General features: G+C 38.7%; 1 protein-coding gene across 1 annotated transcript in view; it reads right to left on the bottom strand.

The window, feature by feature from the left end:
• RP2 (retinitis pigmentosa 2 (X-linked recessive)) overlaps positions 1 to 16,169 on the bottom strand; it is a 52,303-nt gene that overhangs the window by 17,477 nt on the left and 18,657 nt on the right. Inside the window, exon 2 of the mRNA XM_005700814.3 lies at positions 4,881 to 5,546. Coding sequence (XP_005700871.1) covers positions 4,881 to 5,546 — 666 coding nt within the window. The remainder of the gene's footprint in view (positions 1 to 4,880; positions 5,547 to 16,169) is intronic.

Below are 16,169 nucleotides of genomic sequence, written 5' to 3'. Positions count from 1 at the left end.
AGAAGCTTTAGTTTGGTGATAGTGCAAATACCCAATTGAGAGGAGAACGGTTAAATAAATTATGGTACGTTCACATGATAAAATACCATAGTTCATTAAATATAACAAATAATAATGGGGGAAGCTTATATAATAATGTTATTTTAAAAACCATGATTCAAATTTACATAGTATAGCACAACAATGATAGATTATGTTTATGGAGCACTTACTATGTGCCAGGCAGTTTTATGTATTCTATATGTATAACATATTTAACCCTCTTACAAGACAGATATTATTATTACTCTCATTTTACAGATGAGAAATTAAAGCACAGAGTGGGTAAGACATCTGCCCATGATCACACAGCTATTAAGTGACAGAGCTGTGATTTGAATCCCATTAATCTGACTGCTGTTGTTCAGTTGCTAAGTCGTGACCATGTTTGCAAGCCCATGGACTGCAGCACGCCAGGCTTCCTTGTCCTTAACTATCTCCCTGGGTTTGCTCAAATGTGATTACAGACTAAATAAATTAAAAATCATTCCTACAAAGATAATTCAAGGTACAGCATAAAAAGTTTATTTCTATTCTATTTCTATAGTTCTTTACAGTGAGTACACATTTTTTTTAAACATGCAAACACAATTTATTGCGTGATAATTTTCATCCATCTTGGGCAAATGTTTAGGAATAGGACTGTTCAGTCATATATAAAATGAGTATGCATTAATTTTTAAGATAATTATGAAAATAGTTTTTTTTAAGTGTAAAATTATGGACAGAGTAACATGGAAACTTATTACCATATGTAAAATAGATAGTCAATGGGAATTTGCTGTATGTCTTACGAAACTCAAACGGGGTTCTGTATCAACTTAGTGGGGTGGAATGGGGAGGGAGATGGGAGGAAGGTTCAAAAGGGAGGGGATATATGTATACCTGGGGCTGATTCTCGTTGAGGTTTGACAGAAAACAACAAAATTCTGTAAAGCAATTATCCTTCAACTAAAAATAAATAGATTTTTAAAAAATGCAAAGTGACTCAATTAAAGCCTATTGAAAATTTTAATCGTAAAAGTAACAAATAAGCTCAATATAGAACGTTAAGAAAAAAAACAGAAACAAAGAAATATTCTCCAAACTGCCACTACTCAAAGATGCCACTGCTATAATAAGTACACCTTCTTTTTTGGGCCATGCCACATGGCTTGTGGGCTCTTAAAAGTTCCCTAACCAGGGATCAAACCCATGCCCTCTGTAGTGGAAACTCAGAGTCTTAACCACTGGACCACTCCACCAGGGAAGTCCTAGTATACTTCCTTTTACCCTTCCAGTTTTTGTTCCCCCATTATAGAAATAATACAGGTTTTATGTAAAATCCATAGAACTAAAAACAAGAAAAGAAAACTCTGCTCTTAATCCACTTCCTAAGAAGAACTACAACTATTAACATTTTAGTATATATAACTTTCCAGACTTATCTACTTAAAAAAATCAGATACATAATATTCTACAAATTTTCACTTACTTAGTTGTAAACATTTTCCAACTATTCTACTATAAAATCAGTTTTAATGTTTGATAGTATTTCATTCTATGGCTACATTATTCCATACCATTTCATCAAATTGGATTCAAACTCAAATCCTTTTTTAGAGCCCTCAATGCTGCCTCAGAAATAAAAAGAAACACCCATTTAAAAAGTAGAAGAAAATTACATAAACATCACTGCCAGATGATGACTGCAAAGTTACTTAAAATATCAGAAACAATCCTACATCTGTTTCTAATTCCCTAGACTGCTCATTACCTCTCATTTTATAGTCAGACACATAAACTGACAAAAAATAAAATGATTAATTCAAAATACCATTACCTAAAAACAAATAATGAACTATGAAACTAGTATATCTAGTTTGATATTTCACTGCAGACATGTGAAGAAACTGTTTCATGAAAATTCTACTTTTAAAGACTTGAAAGTAGCAGTAACTACCCAACTTAAATTATCCAATACTTTACTTCCCAGATGGTGCAGTCGTAAAGAACTCGCCCACCAATGTAGAAGTAGGAGACGTGGGTTCGATCCCTGGGTCAGGAAGATCCCCTAGAGGAATAAATGGCAACCCACTCCAGTGTTCTTGCCTGGACAATTTCAGGGACAGAGGAGTCTGGTGGGTTACAGTCTATGGGGTCACAAAGAGTGAGATATGACTGAGCCCGTATGCATGTGGTTACTTCCAAACAACTCAAACTACTTTTACTTTAATTTATCCTATGCATATCTGTGATGCAGTTAAGAGCCAGCAGGAAATCTGATTTTTAGATGAGAAAATTGAGGCTCCAGTGATGCCATCCAACCATCTTGGATGACAGAGGACGAGATGGTTGGATGGCATCACTGACTCAATGGACATGAATTTGAGCAAACTCTGGGAGATGGTGAAGGACAGGGAAGCCTGGCATGCTGCAGTCCATGGGGTCCCAAAGAGTTGGACATGACTGAGTGACTGAACAACGAGAATTTCTCTTGACTCCTATGAAATGTGTTTTCTGGTTTACCCAGTTTTTCTAGACTTCCTACTCTCTCAAGTTTTATACTTTCTATCTCAAAAAACTATTATAATAGCTTTAATTTATAAAAACAGTATGAAAAACATTCTGTGCTACTCCTCGGGTTTAACAAAACCAGAGCTAGCGATCACAGTTTTAGTCTAAGCTGTTTTAAGACATTTGTGTTATGATATGGAAAGACTCAAGTTGTATTTTTTTCCATCTCAGCACTAATTAGCTTCTATACATATTTTCCAAGGAACTCTAGCTTCATTTTTAAAAAAAAAACTATGTAATCTCTCTCTTAATATATAAGTCACTGATCTTTCAGCATGTTGTGATACCCTGTTCACATGTACTTGGCATTTTCTTCATTTTGTTCTCTTTATTCTGTGATTTCAGAATTAGTTAGGATAACTCTAGCCAAAAAGTTCCATGGTTCTTCCTTCTAGGCTGGAGGGTAGTATCTGCTTTGCCTTCACACACTTTTGGTCACATTTCTACTCCACCAGGCATTTACAAACTTTCCTTTACCTCTGAGGCAGCATAACAGTATCATGCTTAAGGGTTAAGGCTATGGTCTACAAAGCCAAACTCCCTGGATTTAAATCATGGCTCTGCTGCTTACCAGCAAGTGACCTCTTGCTGGTTACTTACTTTCTCTGTGACTCAATTTCTTATCTGTATAAAGAGGAACAATGGCACCTATTTCATAGGTTATTCTGAATTAAGTGAGTTAATTCACTTAAATACTATACAATAAACACTATATAAATGTTAGCTATTATTATTATTGTCATCATTTTAATTTTTGTTATTGTTGCATTTTTATTTCAGTTATTCTGTAATCCAGAAGGCTATATAAAGAACACAAATCTTCCTGGTCAGGTTACTTTCAAGTGCACACAACCTGTCATTTCACATATCAGATACCAAGTTAAAAGGTTAAGAATGTCTGATGACTCATGAAGAATGACAGTGTTTGCTTCAATGGCTTTTTTCTTTAAACATATTTTACATTTTTTATGTTCTCTTTGAACTATCAACCAAAAAGGAGTTTAACCTGAATAATTACTTCTTTTGAAAACTGTATGTAGATTTTTTTAAAAATCACCATACAGTATAATGAAAATGTTTACCTCAGATGTTGGATTAACATGTGATTAGACAGCTCAAAGGCCAGAGCACTTTTTCTCCATCTCACCAGATCCATAGCACATGTTTATCAGATTGGCATAATCAAAAAAAATATCAAATTCTTAAGATTATACTTGGCTTCAGTTGTTTGGAAAACTGGACCTCAGATATACTTTGTAGATTTCAGACATGGGCTTTCTACATTGTGGAATGTATAAGCTACAGAGAAGCAGTCACTTGTAGTTGTTTTTCCTTTTCCTAAAACCATTCTTTTTGACAGAAATGTTACAACTTAAAAAAATCCATTCAAAAAGAGTTTTCTGTTTACCTCTCCATTTCTGGAAGTTTGATTTTCAAATTCAAAGAGACTTCCTGAAGAAAGCTTGATTAATGGATAATCAATACATCCTACTGCTGCCTCCCCATTGGAGCACCCACCAACCAGGAACTACTACTTCTGGAATTCCTAACCTCCAGATTCTCACTTATTTCTCAAGTGAAAGTTGCTACCCAAAGAACCCTTCTCTACTCCTGAATGCACTAAAAGCCCCTGATCATGAGCCTACAACCTCTGGTGTCCCAGCTGCCACCTCATTCTATCACACTAACTTCCTCTTCATGGCAATAGGGCAAAGGGAAGTAAGGAAAGTAATGTGGAGGTTGCTCTCACAGTCAAAACAAGCTCCAAAAGGTGATTTCCTAAATGTCTTTCCCACACCCTAAACAATTAAAAACTCCAGATAAATTTCCCCAGTAACTAATTATAAAAGATCATGCTTCACTTTGTAGTACTACTTTTGTGATAAAGAATGGAAATTATTTCAGGGAAGATAATTTTGTCTGTGTATCTCTCCTCCCAGCATATATTACATTTCATCAGCTCTAAACTTCCATCAATTGTAAGACGCATTTCAGAGAAGCAAAGCTGGAAAACAAAGGTATATCCTATAATCAATGAAATATGGTAACAGTAACTTCCACATAATGAGTACTTAACGGATGCTTCCTGAATTAATTATGTTTTTAAAGTTTCTTTGGTTAAGCATTTGAAGCCTAACTTCAGATAAATCCATAGTGGGCAGAGGACTATAATTTAAGGATTGCCTGTATTTCTAATAGCCAATTTGAAAAGAATAGATGTTCTCCAGGAAGTGGTTTGTTCCTATATAGGTGTATGTCTGTTTCAGTTCTCTCTCTCTTCTTACCTCATCAATTAGTTTTCTGGCATTTGCTATAGTATAATCACCAGCAAATAATACCACTAAGCATGACTCATCACTGCTCTTCTGTCTCTGACCCCGGGACACTGGAACGATACTTCTACTGGCTTCTGTGGAAACGCGGACAGCTTTGAGCTCTTCGGTAGTAGGCAGAGGAATATGGTCCTGAACGACAGCATCTTCTGGAAGAAGGCTCCAGTTGCGTTCTCCTGACACAGGTGTAAAGTCATGAATGTTACTCCAGGTATTATTGAAGATACTGAGCCCGGCATCTTTGAACTGGAAAGCTAATTCAGGGTAGTACCATTGAAAACAGCTAAACTTGATATTTGTGGAAGACTCAATAATGGGCTGAGTGGCGCAGCACAAGAAGACTTCCAGCTTTCTACAGTCCCGCACACGAAACTGTTGGCAGGCTAATGCGCACTTACAATCTCTGCAATTCCGGAAAAACACGCTGCCTTTCACGGGTCCCAGAAAAACAACACAGTTAGTACAGTCATCAATAGTAACGGTAGCAGAATGATCAAAAATATAGATATTACAGTTCTCACAGTCTTGAATGAGAAATTGTTGTCCTGCCACTTTCCCAGGTAAGCGACCTACTGTTACATCCTTCAGTCCACTGAACATGTAGTCTTTCAGATCAACCTGTAGGAACAAAACACAGACCTTCAGTATTATTAACATTATTCAGCAAACATTGTCTATTAGGTGTCAGGAACAATTTTTTAAAATGCCAGAACAGAGACTCAAGCCAGGTTTTAATGATCACTGTGTAGTGTTCAGAGCCCAGAGGCTCCAAGGTTTGCCAGCCTGGGAATACACAAGTGGAAAGCCTAGGATCGTGGACACGGGGAGGCCTGCTCACTTTGCCAGCAGGGATACAATCAAATTCAGAGCTAAGGACACACAGAAAACTGGAATCAGTCATCTTTACTCTCCCCAGGTGGGGTCTATACACTCCTGGCTCCTTCCTAGGAGCCTCATAAATACAGGGAAAGAAAAAAGATCACAAATAACCACACAGACAGATTGTAGAGCCCTGACATACTCTGTCTCTAGGACACCTGCTTCCTGGGAGATATGTCTGGTTGATGTGGGTAGGGGTGATGGCACAAACTTTTCTTATAACCAGACCTGGCAGTTTCTTACACAAGGTTCCAGTGAGCTTACATATGCTGAGTACCCAGTCCCCAAAGTAGAAAGCTACCTTTGGGTTTTAGTCATTGAAACCATGCGAGGAGGCCAATCAGTCCAATCTCTTGGTGGGGCAGTCAGGCACATCTACCCATCTCTCAAACTGGTAGGTTCTGGCTAACCTAGTGGATACAGTGGGGCAACTAAGAGCTGCAGGGCCTTTTATGATACCCTAAACTGGGTAGGACTTATGAAGAAAATGGCCTTCCTAGTCCTCGGGAACTCAGCTAGGATTCCCAGAAGACCTACTTCATTTCACATTCACTTGAAAGATTTTCAGAGCCCTATGTTGCCTAGAAGGGAAGGAACAATTTTTAATGATAAAACAAAACATTCCAACTCTTACTGACTTTGCAACATAGTGAGAAAATAAACATGACAAAATTTTTTTAATAAATAAATAAAAGGCATGGGAGGGAAAAGGGAGAGGAAACTGTTATAGATAAAGAAAGGCTCAAGGACAAACCAACCAAACAATGTGTGGACACTGCTGGATCCTGTTTCAATATATCAACTGTAAAAGTAATTTTTAGAAACAATTGGGGAAATTCTCATACATACACACTACATATTGGATGATATTAAGTAATATTTCAGCTTTGACCCTTTTCTTTTTCTGATGCTTCACTTAAAAAAAAACCAAAAACCTGTTTCTTTAAAACTTCTGAATTTGGAAATACACCCAGATTGGAATATGCTTCTCTTTTCTTCTATAAACTGATGCCTGGGGTCTTACTTTCTAAGCCCCAACTGATTTCTGCAATGTGCTACAGAAAATGGAAGAACGTTAAGGCATAAGAGTCATTGTATGTTAGAATTTGTATCTACAAATTTGATTCAAACATTTATTAAGCTACTCCTACAACATAATTTTTTTCCCAAATTTCACCATTTCTAGCTTTAGATATTTTAAACTAAAACCCACAGAATCTTTTAAACAGTATACCTGGAATCTGTCACATTACCTTTTAAATTTTAGCTGACCTCTCAAAATATAGTCATTAAAAGACCATTTTGATTTTTCCAAATTACTTTGAAATCTACTTGCACTGTCTTACCTCTTTGTGAATATTAAGTTTCAGGCAAAACTATTCATGTAGCAGAAACAGGCTCCCATAGGTATAGTACATCAAAAACTTCATTATGTACAAAGGAATAATTTAATCACCTTAATCATATGCAAACTAGCTTAAAGTGACTTATTCAGTATTACACAATAAATGTTGTACTCATTTGGTTTTACACAATGTACTAGAAGAAATATTGGTCTGTAGCATGAGGCAACAAAAGAGGCACCTCTTTCCTAGTCTCAGTTTGGTCACCTATAAGCAACATGAATGAAAAAGGCACTTTAACTTTCTAGATCTTCAGTCACTCACCCATTCAGTCACCTGAACACCCAATAAGAGCCAGACATTGTTTTAAGCACGAAAATGAATATGGCCAGTTTTTTCCATAAAAGAACTGAACACTAACTAAACAAATAATTTTAAAACAACCTGGCTGATGTTATGGGAGTCTGGGGGTAAAAGGATACATATATATGTATGGCTGAGTCCCTTCACTGTTCACCTGAAACTATCACAGCATCATTAATTGGTTATACTCCAATACAAAATAAAAAGTTATAAATAAATAAATTGGACATCTGAATTTTGGGGAAAAAAACAATAAAATAACGTGGCTGGGTAATGAGAGATGCCCAGAATATTCTGGAAATACAGAGAAGCAACATCAGGGGGAGGGAAGGTAGGGGTATAAGACTTCCTATTTAAAGTGAGAATGAATAAGCTGAAGTTCACCAGGTAAAAGGGGTGGGAGTAAAGGATCTCCCTTCCCTTATCAGGCAAAAATGAAAGAAATGAAACAAAATAACACTTCAGGGAGTGTGAGGAAACTGGAAAGTGGTTTGGTGTTACCAGTGAAACTGCAATGGGAGCAAATAAAGCTAGAGAGAAAGGCAGGGGCCATATTATGAAACTTGGAAGTGATCTATGGGTAATAGGGTACCACAGAAGGAAATAAATAAGCAAAATTTATATTTTAGGATGATTATTCTGGTAAGAATAAAGACAAATGGCATGGGGACTGGAGTTCAGTTCAGTAGCTCAGTCGTGTCCGACTATTTGAGAACCCATGAACTGCAGCACACCAGGCCTCCCTGTCCATCACCAACTCCTGGAGTTTACTCAAACTCATGTCCATTGAGTCAATGATGCCATCCAACCATCTCATCCTCTGTTGTCCCCTTCTCCTCCTGCCTTCAATCTTTCCCAGCATCAGGGTCTTTTCAAATGAGTCAGCTCTTTGCATCAGGTGGCCAAAGTACTAGAGTTTCAGCTTCAACATCAGTCCTTCCAGTGAACACCCAGGACTGATCTCCTTTAGGATGGACTGGTTGGATCTCCTTGCAGTCCAAGGGACTCTCAAGAGTCTTCTCCAACATCACAGTTCAAAAGCATCAATTCCTTGGCGCTCAGCTTTCTTTATAGTCCAACTCTCACATCCATACATGACCACTGGAAAAACCATAGCCTTGACTAGACAGACCTTTGTTCATAAAGTAACGTCTCTGCTTTTTAATATGCTATCTATGTTGGTCGTAACTTTCCTTCCAAGGAGTAAGTGTCTTTTAATTTCATGGCTACAAACATCATCTGCAGTCATTTTGGAGCCCAAAAAATAAAGTCAGCCACTGTTTCCACTGTTTCCCCATCTATTTCCCATGAAGTGATAGGGACAAATGCCATGATCTTAGTTTTCTGAATGTTGATTTTTAAGCCAACTTTTTCACTCTCTTCTTTCACTTTCATCAAGAGGCTCTTTAGTTCTTATTCACTCTCTGCCATAAGGGTGGTGTCATCTGCATATCTGAGGTTATTGATATTTCTCCTGGCAATCTTGATTCCAGCTTGTGCCTCATCCAGTCCAGCGTTTCTCATGATGTACTCTGCATATAAGTTAAATAAGCAGAGTGACAATATATAGCCTTGACGTACTCCTTTTCCTATATGGAACCAGTCTGTTGTTCCATGTCCAGTTCTAACTGTTGCTTCCTGACTTGCACACAGATTTCTCAAGAGGCAGTTCAGGTGGTCTGGCATTCCCATCTCTTTCAGAATTTTCCACAGTTTATTGTGATCCACACAGTCAAAGGCTTTGGCATAGCCAATAAAGCAGAAACATGTTTTTCTGGAACTCTCTTACTTTTTCAATGATCCAGCTGATGTTGACAATTTGATCTCTGGTTCCTCTGCCTTTTCTAAAACCAGCTTGAACATCTGGAAGTTCACAGTTCACATATCGCTGAAGCCTGGCTTGGAGAATTTTGAGCATTACTTTGCTAGCATGTGAAATGAGTGCAATTGTGCAGTAGTTTGAGCATTCTTTGGCATTGCCTTTCTTAGGGATTGAATGAAAACTGACTGTTTCCAGTCCTGTGGCCACTGCTTAGTTTTCCAAATTTGCTGACATATTGAGTGCAGCACTTTCACAGCATCATCTTTTAGGATTTGAAGTAGCTCAACTGGAATTCCATCACCTCCACTAGCTTTGTTCGTAGTGATGCTTTCTAAGGCCCACTTGACTTCACATTCCAGGATGTCTGGCTCTAGGTGAGTGATCACACCATCATGATTATCTGGGTCATGAAGATCTTTTTGTACAGTTCTTCTGTGTATTCTTGCCACCTCTTCTTAATATCTTCTGCTTCTGTTAGGTCCATACCATTTCTGTCCTTTATTGAGCCCATCTTTGCATGAAATGTTCCCTTGGTATCTCTAATTTTCTTGAAGATATCTCTAGTCTTTCCCATTCTATTGTTTTCTTTTATTTCTTTGCATTGATCGCTGAGGAAGCCTTTCCTATCTCTCCTTGCTATTCTTTGGAGCTCTGCATTCAAATGGGTATATATCTTTCCTTTTCTCCTTTGCTTTTTGCTTCTCTTCTTTTCACAGCTATTTGTAAGGCCTCCTCAGACAGCCATTTTGCTTTTTTGCATTTCTTTTCCATGGGGATGGTCTTGATCCCTGTCTCCTGTACAATGTCACGAACCTCCGTCCATAGTTCATCAGGCACTCTATCAGACCTAGTCCCTTAAATATATTTCTCACTTCCACTGTATAATCATAAGGGATTGGAGAGACGGTTGCAGTCATCCAGAAAGGGCTGGAACTAGATCAGTGGTTAGCAGGGAAGAGGAAGATAGGATGAATTTGAGAAATTGAGGAAGTAGAATCAGCAGATTTAGTAATTCAGTGGCTGTAGGAGGTAAGGCAGAAGGATGAGTCAAACATGATACCTAGCTCTCTAGTCTGGTTTTTCAATCTTTTTTACTACAATCCACATTAGAACATTATCCAGCACAGCCCAGTACACATATATATGAATATTTGTATACACATACCAATGAAATTAAAGTTTCACAAAATTACACTTACGCTTATTTCGTGTTAAATCCCTAATATTTTCTATTATCCCACCCACAGGTTTGAAAAAACACTGCTCTGGTTTATGTGATTGGATGCTGGTGGTGCAGGTAGCGCTAGTCATAAAGTATATGCCTGCAATGCAGGAGACATAAGAGACACGGGTTTGATCCCTGGGTGGGGAAGATCCCTGGAGAAGAGAATGGCAAACTACTCCAGTATTCTTGCCTGGAGAATCCCATGGACAAAGGATGCTGGTGGGCTACAGCCCGTGGAATCACAAAGAGTTGGACACGACTGAAGTGACTTTGCATAGCACAGCACAGTGTCACACACCAAAAATTAAAAAAAAAGAAAATACAAGAGGCAAAACAGGTTTAAAGTGGGAAGGGGTGTTCAAACAATTCTATTTGTAGGATTTTACAGGTGATGCATTCATATAAAGGTACAGTGCTCCAGTTTGGTCTCTACCAAGATACCAAACTAGCATAGTTGTTGGCTCCCAACTGCCCAAGATCAATCTCAAATGGACCAAGTAAGAAAAACACTAAGAAAAGGGGAAATGATGAAAAACCCCTGTGGTGGGTGCGAAAGATAAAACAGAAAAGGAAACTCAGATTTCTGCTCTTGCTTCTCCCCCTCCCAAATCTTGAGACAACAATACTTCCCCTACACCTACTGGGACTCAGACTGCTGGTCTAGAATTCCTTGGGAGCAAATTCAGGACAGGGTAGAAACCCTGTGCTGGTGAAGAGCTAAGAAAAAATGGGTGGTGACTAACTTTGATAGTGATTTAGGATCTCTCCAAATCCTCAGAACTAGCGAATTAAAATCTAAGGAGTGTTTTCTAATGCTGCTTCTCAAATATTGATTGGTCTAGCAGACCACCCCCAACCCCCGCCACCAAAAACATCTCCTCCCAAATTCCACAATTCTAGGAGATCCAGAATACACAATGAATAAGTTTGAGTTCTAGCATCCAACTAGTAGTGTATACACATGTTTTTCTCTCAAGCACACGTGGGAGATTTTTTTAAAACATCATGTACTAGTGTTCAGTTCAGTTCAGTCATTCATTCGTGTCCAACTCTTTTGTGACCCCATGAATCGCAGCATGCCAGGCCTCCCTGTCCATCACCAACTCCTGGAGTTCACCCAAACTCATGTCCATCGAGTCGATGATGCCATCCAGCCATCTCATCTTCTGTCGGCCCCTTCTCCTCCTGTCCCCAATCCCTCCCAGCATCAGGGTCTTTTCCAATGAGTCAACTCTTCAGATCAGGTGGCCAAAGTACTGGAGTTTCAGCTTTAGCATCATTCCTTCCAAAGAACACCCAGGACTGATCTCCTTTAGGATGAACTGGTTGGATCTCCTTGCAGTCCAAGGGACTCTCAGGAGTCTTCTCCAACACCACAGTTCAAAAGCATCAATTCTTCAGCACTCAGCTTTCTTCACAGTCCAACTCTCACACCCATACATTACCACTGGAAAAACCATAGCCTTGACTAGACGGACCTTTGTTGGCAAAGTAATGTCTCTGCTTTTCAATGTGCTGTCTAGGTTGGTCATAACTTTTCTTCCAAGGAGTAAGCGTCTTTTAATTTCATGTCTGCAATCATCATCTGCAGTGATTTTGGAGCCCCCCAAAATAAAGTCTGACACTGTTTCCCGACCTATTTCCCATGAAGTAATGGGACCAGATGCCATGATCTTCGTTTTCATGTACTAGTACTAGATCATAAAGAAAGTCTCTATTTTAAATAATAGATAACCTAAAATATTTAGGATTAAATGTTAAAAAAACCATCTATGGAAGGTACCAAAAATGGTGCTTATATAGCTGCAATAAAAACTCTCAAATTAATGCATTAAATGTCCATCCTAAGAAATTAGACAATAAAAAGTAGAATAAACTGACTTTCTGTAGTAGAAGGAAAAGAGATAAAAATAATATGAGACTACTGATTTACAAATCAAATATACAGTAGAAAACATCAGCAAAGCCCCAAATAGGTGTTGTTTTTTTTTTTTTTGGTGGGGGGCAGGGATCTAAAAATTAGGTAACTTTCTGTCAAGAATGATCAAGAAAAGAGAACAAAAACACAAACAGTGGAAGGGGATGGGAATGTGGTCATGGAGCAGGATAATAGGATATTGATCTAGTCAGCAACATGCAAGAGTGGTTGAAGTTGGTTCTGCTTTAGGCCTTAAGCAGGAGAAAAAACACTCTCTAGTCTTCAGCTTGTCTCTTGGCACCAGTCCACCTCCCACAGTGGGAATGAGAAGATCTAGAGCAGCAGCAGAGTGCCACCAACAGGTTTTTTTGTTTTTTAAAAAAAGAGCCCAGGAGTCGGTCTGTCTCTACCAAGGCCTCAAACTCAATGAGCAAGGGAAAATCTTCAAGCTTCAGTATGGTTACTCTCACTGTACCAGAAACTCCTTAAAATTTTTATGTAAAAGTTTGTGTGTATTTTCCTGGGGAATTTATTTGGCTTCAAGATCCTGGACAAATTATCTTTGTGTAAGACATAGATAGCAAGTTCAAAAGTCTGCAAGCATTATTTATCTCAGAATTAAGTAGGAAACAAACCACTGTCTGGATAAAGATAAAAAATAAAACAGTTAATACTTCTTAAAGGAATTCAGCTTTTTTTTTTGGCATGGGAAATGATTTATGATATATTATAAACACACAGTATTTAACATACAGAAATTTCAACTATATTAATTATAATATAACTAGTACTATATCACTAGTGTAGTTAAGACTTGTTGCAAATGCAGAAAGAAAATCTATCCTTAACTTCAAAAATACTGAGCTGCTGTTTTAGGCTTGGGCTGCATTATGGACTGAATGTGTTGTCTCAAAATTCATGCCTTGAAGCTTTAATCCCTTGATATGATGGTATTTGGAGGTGGGGACTTCGGAGGTAATTAGGTTTGTTTGGTGGTTTAGTCACTAAGTCCTATCTGACTTGTGACCCCATGGACTGTAGCCTGCCAGGCTCCTCTGTCCATGGGATTTTCCAGGCAAGAATACTAGAGTGGATTGCCATGTCCTTCTCCAGGGGATATTCCCAGCCCAGGAATCAAACCCAGGTTTCCTGCATTGCAGGCAGATTCTTTACTGACTGAGCTATGAGGGAAGCCCAACTAGGTTTAGAGGAGGTCATGAGGGAGGAGCCCTCAGGATGGGATTAATGCCCTTATAAGAAGAGATGCAGGCAGGCACTGAGGAAAAGAAGGGCATGTGAATACACAGGAAAATGGCAGCTAACTACAAGCAGGAAGAGGGCTTTCACCAGTGAGAAATACAGAACTCTTGGCATGCTGCAAGCCCATTCAAATCCTTGCACTAAGAAACTCGACCAAACTCTAGCAAGGCTTCTAGTAGCACAAGGCTATGTCCTATTAAAATGTCTGCCTGAGAAAGCTCAACCTTGCATGAACATTTACTATTTGTTCTAGCCAATATCTGATGATAGGCCCCTGACCTCCCTTTCTTAGAACATTTACTGAAAAGGGCTTACAATTGTGACTGTATTCCTTACTAGAAGTGTCTTTCTCAAGGACCAGAGAGCCACTGCTACGAAATGTAATTATTAGGAAGGACAGGGTCTCTGTTTACCAGTCTCTGTGGGAAGATAAGATCTTAACTTCTAAACTGCCAGCTAACAAACATGGCTGGCCTATTCTCATTTACAAGGACCAACTTTGTAATTTTTCACTTCTCTGACTCTACTGAGGCCCTGCTCTTCCCCTATCCCTCATTCTCTCTTAAATGGCTTAAATCACCGCTGCACAAATTGGAATGGAACTCAGCTGTTTCCCCTGTCAGGAGTTACTGAACAAGATCTGTTTTCACTGCTTTAACTAATGTCCAGCAGTATTTATCTCTGACACCAGACACTGCATCTGCTGGCACCTTGATTTTGTACCTCCCAGCCTCCAAAACTGTGCAAAATAAATCTCTGTTGTTTAAGCCACCCAGTCTATGGTATCTTGTTATAATGGTCTGAGTAGACTAAGGCTGGCTGCCATAAGAAAATAATACAGACTGGTTAAGTTAAACAATAGAAATTTATTTTTCACAATTCTGGAGGTTGGGAAGTACAAAATCAAGGTGCCACTGGGGTTGGTTTCTGGAGAGACCTCTCTTTTTGTCTTTTGGATGGTTGCCTTTTTGAATTATCCTTACATGGTCTTTCCTGGGTGAGTGCAGGGTAAGCTTTCTGATGTCTCTTCTTATAAGAGTACTAATCTTGTCAGATCAGGGTCCCACCTTTATGACCTCATTTAACTTTAATTATTTCCTTAGAGGCCCCATCTTCAAATAAAATCAACCATACTGGGAGTTAGGAATTCAACATATGAATTTGGAGGTGGGGGTGGGGAACCACAAACAATCAGTCTATAACAGCTGCTAATGCTGAGGAATTAAATGTAATTTACTATTCTAAGTATTTCACCTGGACACTTCAGTTCTCACATTTCATTCAGAAATTAATCCTATAGCTAAAGAGTTCTATAGTATAAAGTTATGTGGACTATCAATATGATCTACAAAAAAAGAAATTTAGGATTTATGTTGCTGTACTTACTTTCTCAACAATTCCTGAAAGCTCTTCAAAACAAAAAGTGATAAACAACTTGAAGTTTAGTACTGTAATACTTTTACAAAAGTTACTAGTCCTCAAAGTACCCCAAATCACAAACACAAAAGTTCAAGTTTTTAAACTACTTTTTCACAAGAATTACTTATGAAGTGAGGTTAGTTTAATCCATATTTCTAACTACAAGCTTTGAAACGTAGTGGATATACTCTCAAAATCAAAGAAACATTTCAGGAATTGGGATTCCCCAGATACAGCTACGAAACAAAGGAAAATATTATTTTCCTGACTGAAAACAAAAGTGAACATCTTATTTTTTTACTGAGCTCTTATGGAAATTTTTCATTATTATTCATCTCCACAGTTAAATTTCCATAGTAGTCTGAGATGAAATAATGGAATTTGTTAGTTTCAGTGGAAATCTGGTCTTGGTAGAAGCTCAAAATAAAACTCAGGAGTATAAGAAGCATTACATAGGTACCAGGCACCATTTAAATGCTTTATAATCATTCACTCAATCCTCATAAAAACCCCTATGAAGGTTGTGTACTATTGAGGCAGGCCTGGGACCTGGGACCCTTTGCTGCAGTGCTGCAATGCTTGTACCTAGGCACACTTTTCCTCCAGCAACAAAATACAAAGAAACTACACAGGACTAAAAAATAACTGCATGCAAGCTCAGTTCAGTTCAGTTCAGTCGCTCAGTCATGTCCGACTCTTTGCGACCCCATGAACTGCAGCACGCCAGGCCTCCCTGTCCATCACCAACTCCTGGAGTTCACCCAAACTCATGTCCATTGAGTTGGTGATGCCATCCAGCCATCTCATCCTCTGTTGTCCCCTTCCCTCCTGCCCCCACTCCCTCCCAGCATCAGGTCTTTTCCAGTGAGTCAACTCTTCAGATCAGGTGGCCAAAGTACTGGAGTTTCAGCTTTAGCTTCAGTCCTTCCAAAGAACACCCAGGACTAATCTCCTTTAGGATGAACTGGTTGTATCTCCCTGCAGTCCAAGGGACTCTCAAGAGTCTTCTCCA

Source organism: Capra hircus (assembly GCF_001704415.2).
Source record: "Capra hircus breed San Clemente chromosome X unlocalized genomic scaffold, ASM170441v1, whole genome shotgun sequence".
Lineage (NCBI taxonomy): Eukaryota > Metazoa > Chordata > Mammalia > Artiodactyla > Bovidae > Capra > Capra hircus.
Note: the sequence above shows the minus strand (reverse complement) of the source record. Positions and strands in the feature narration are given on the sequence as shown.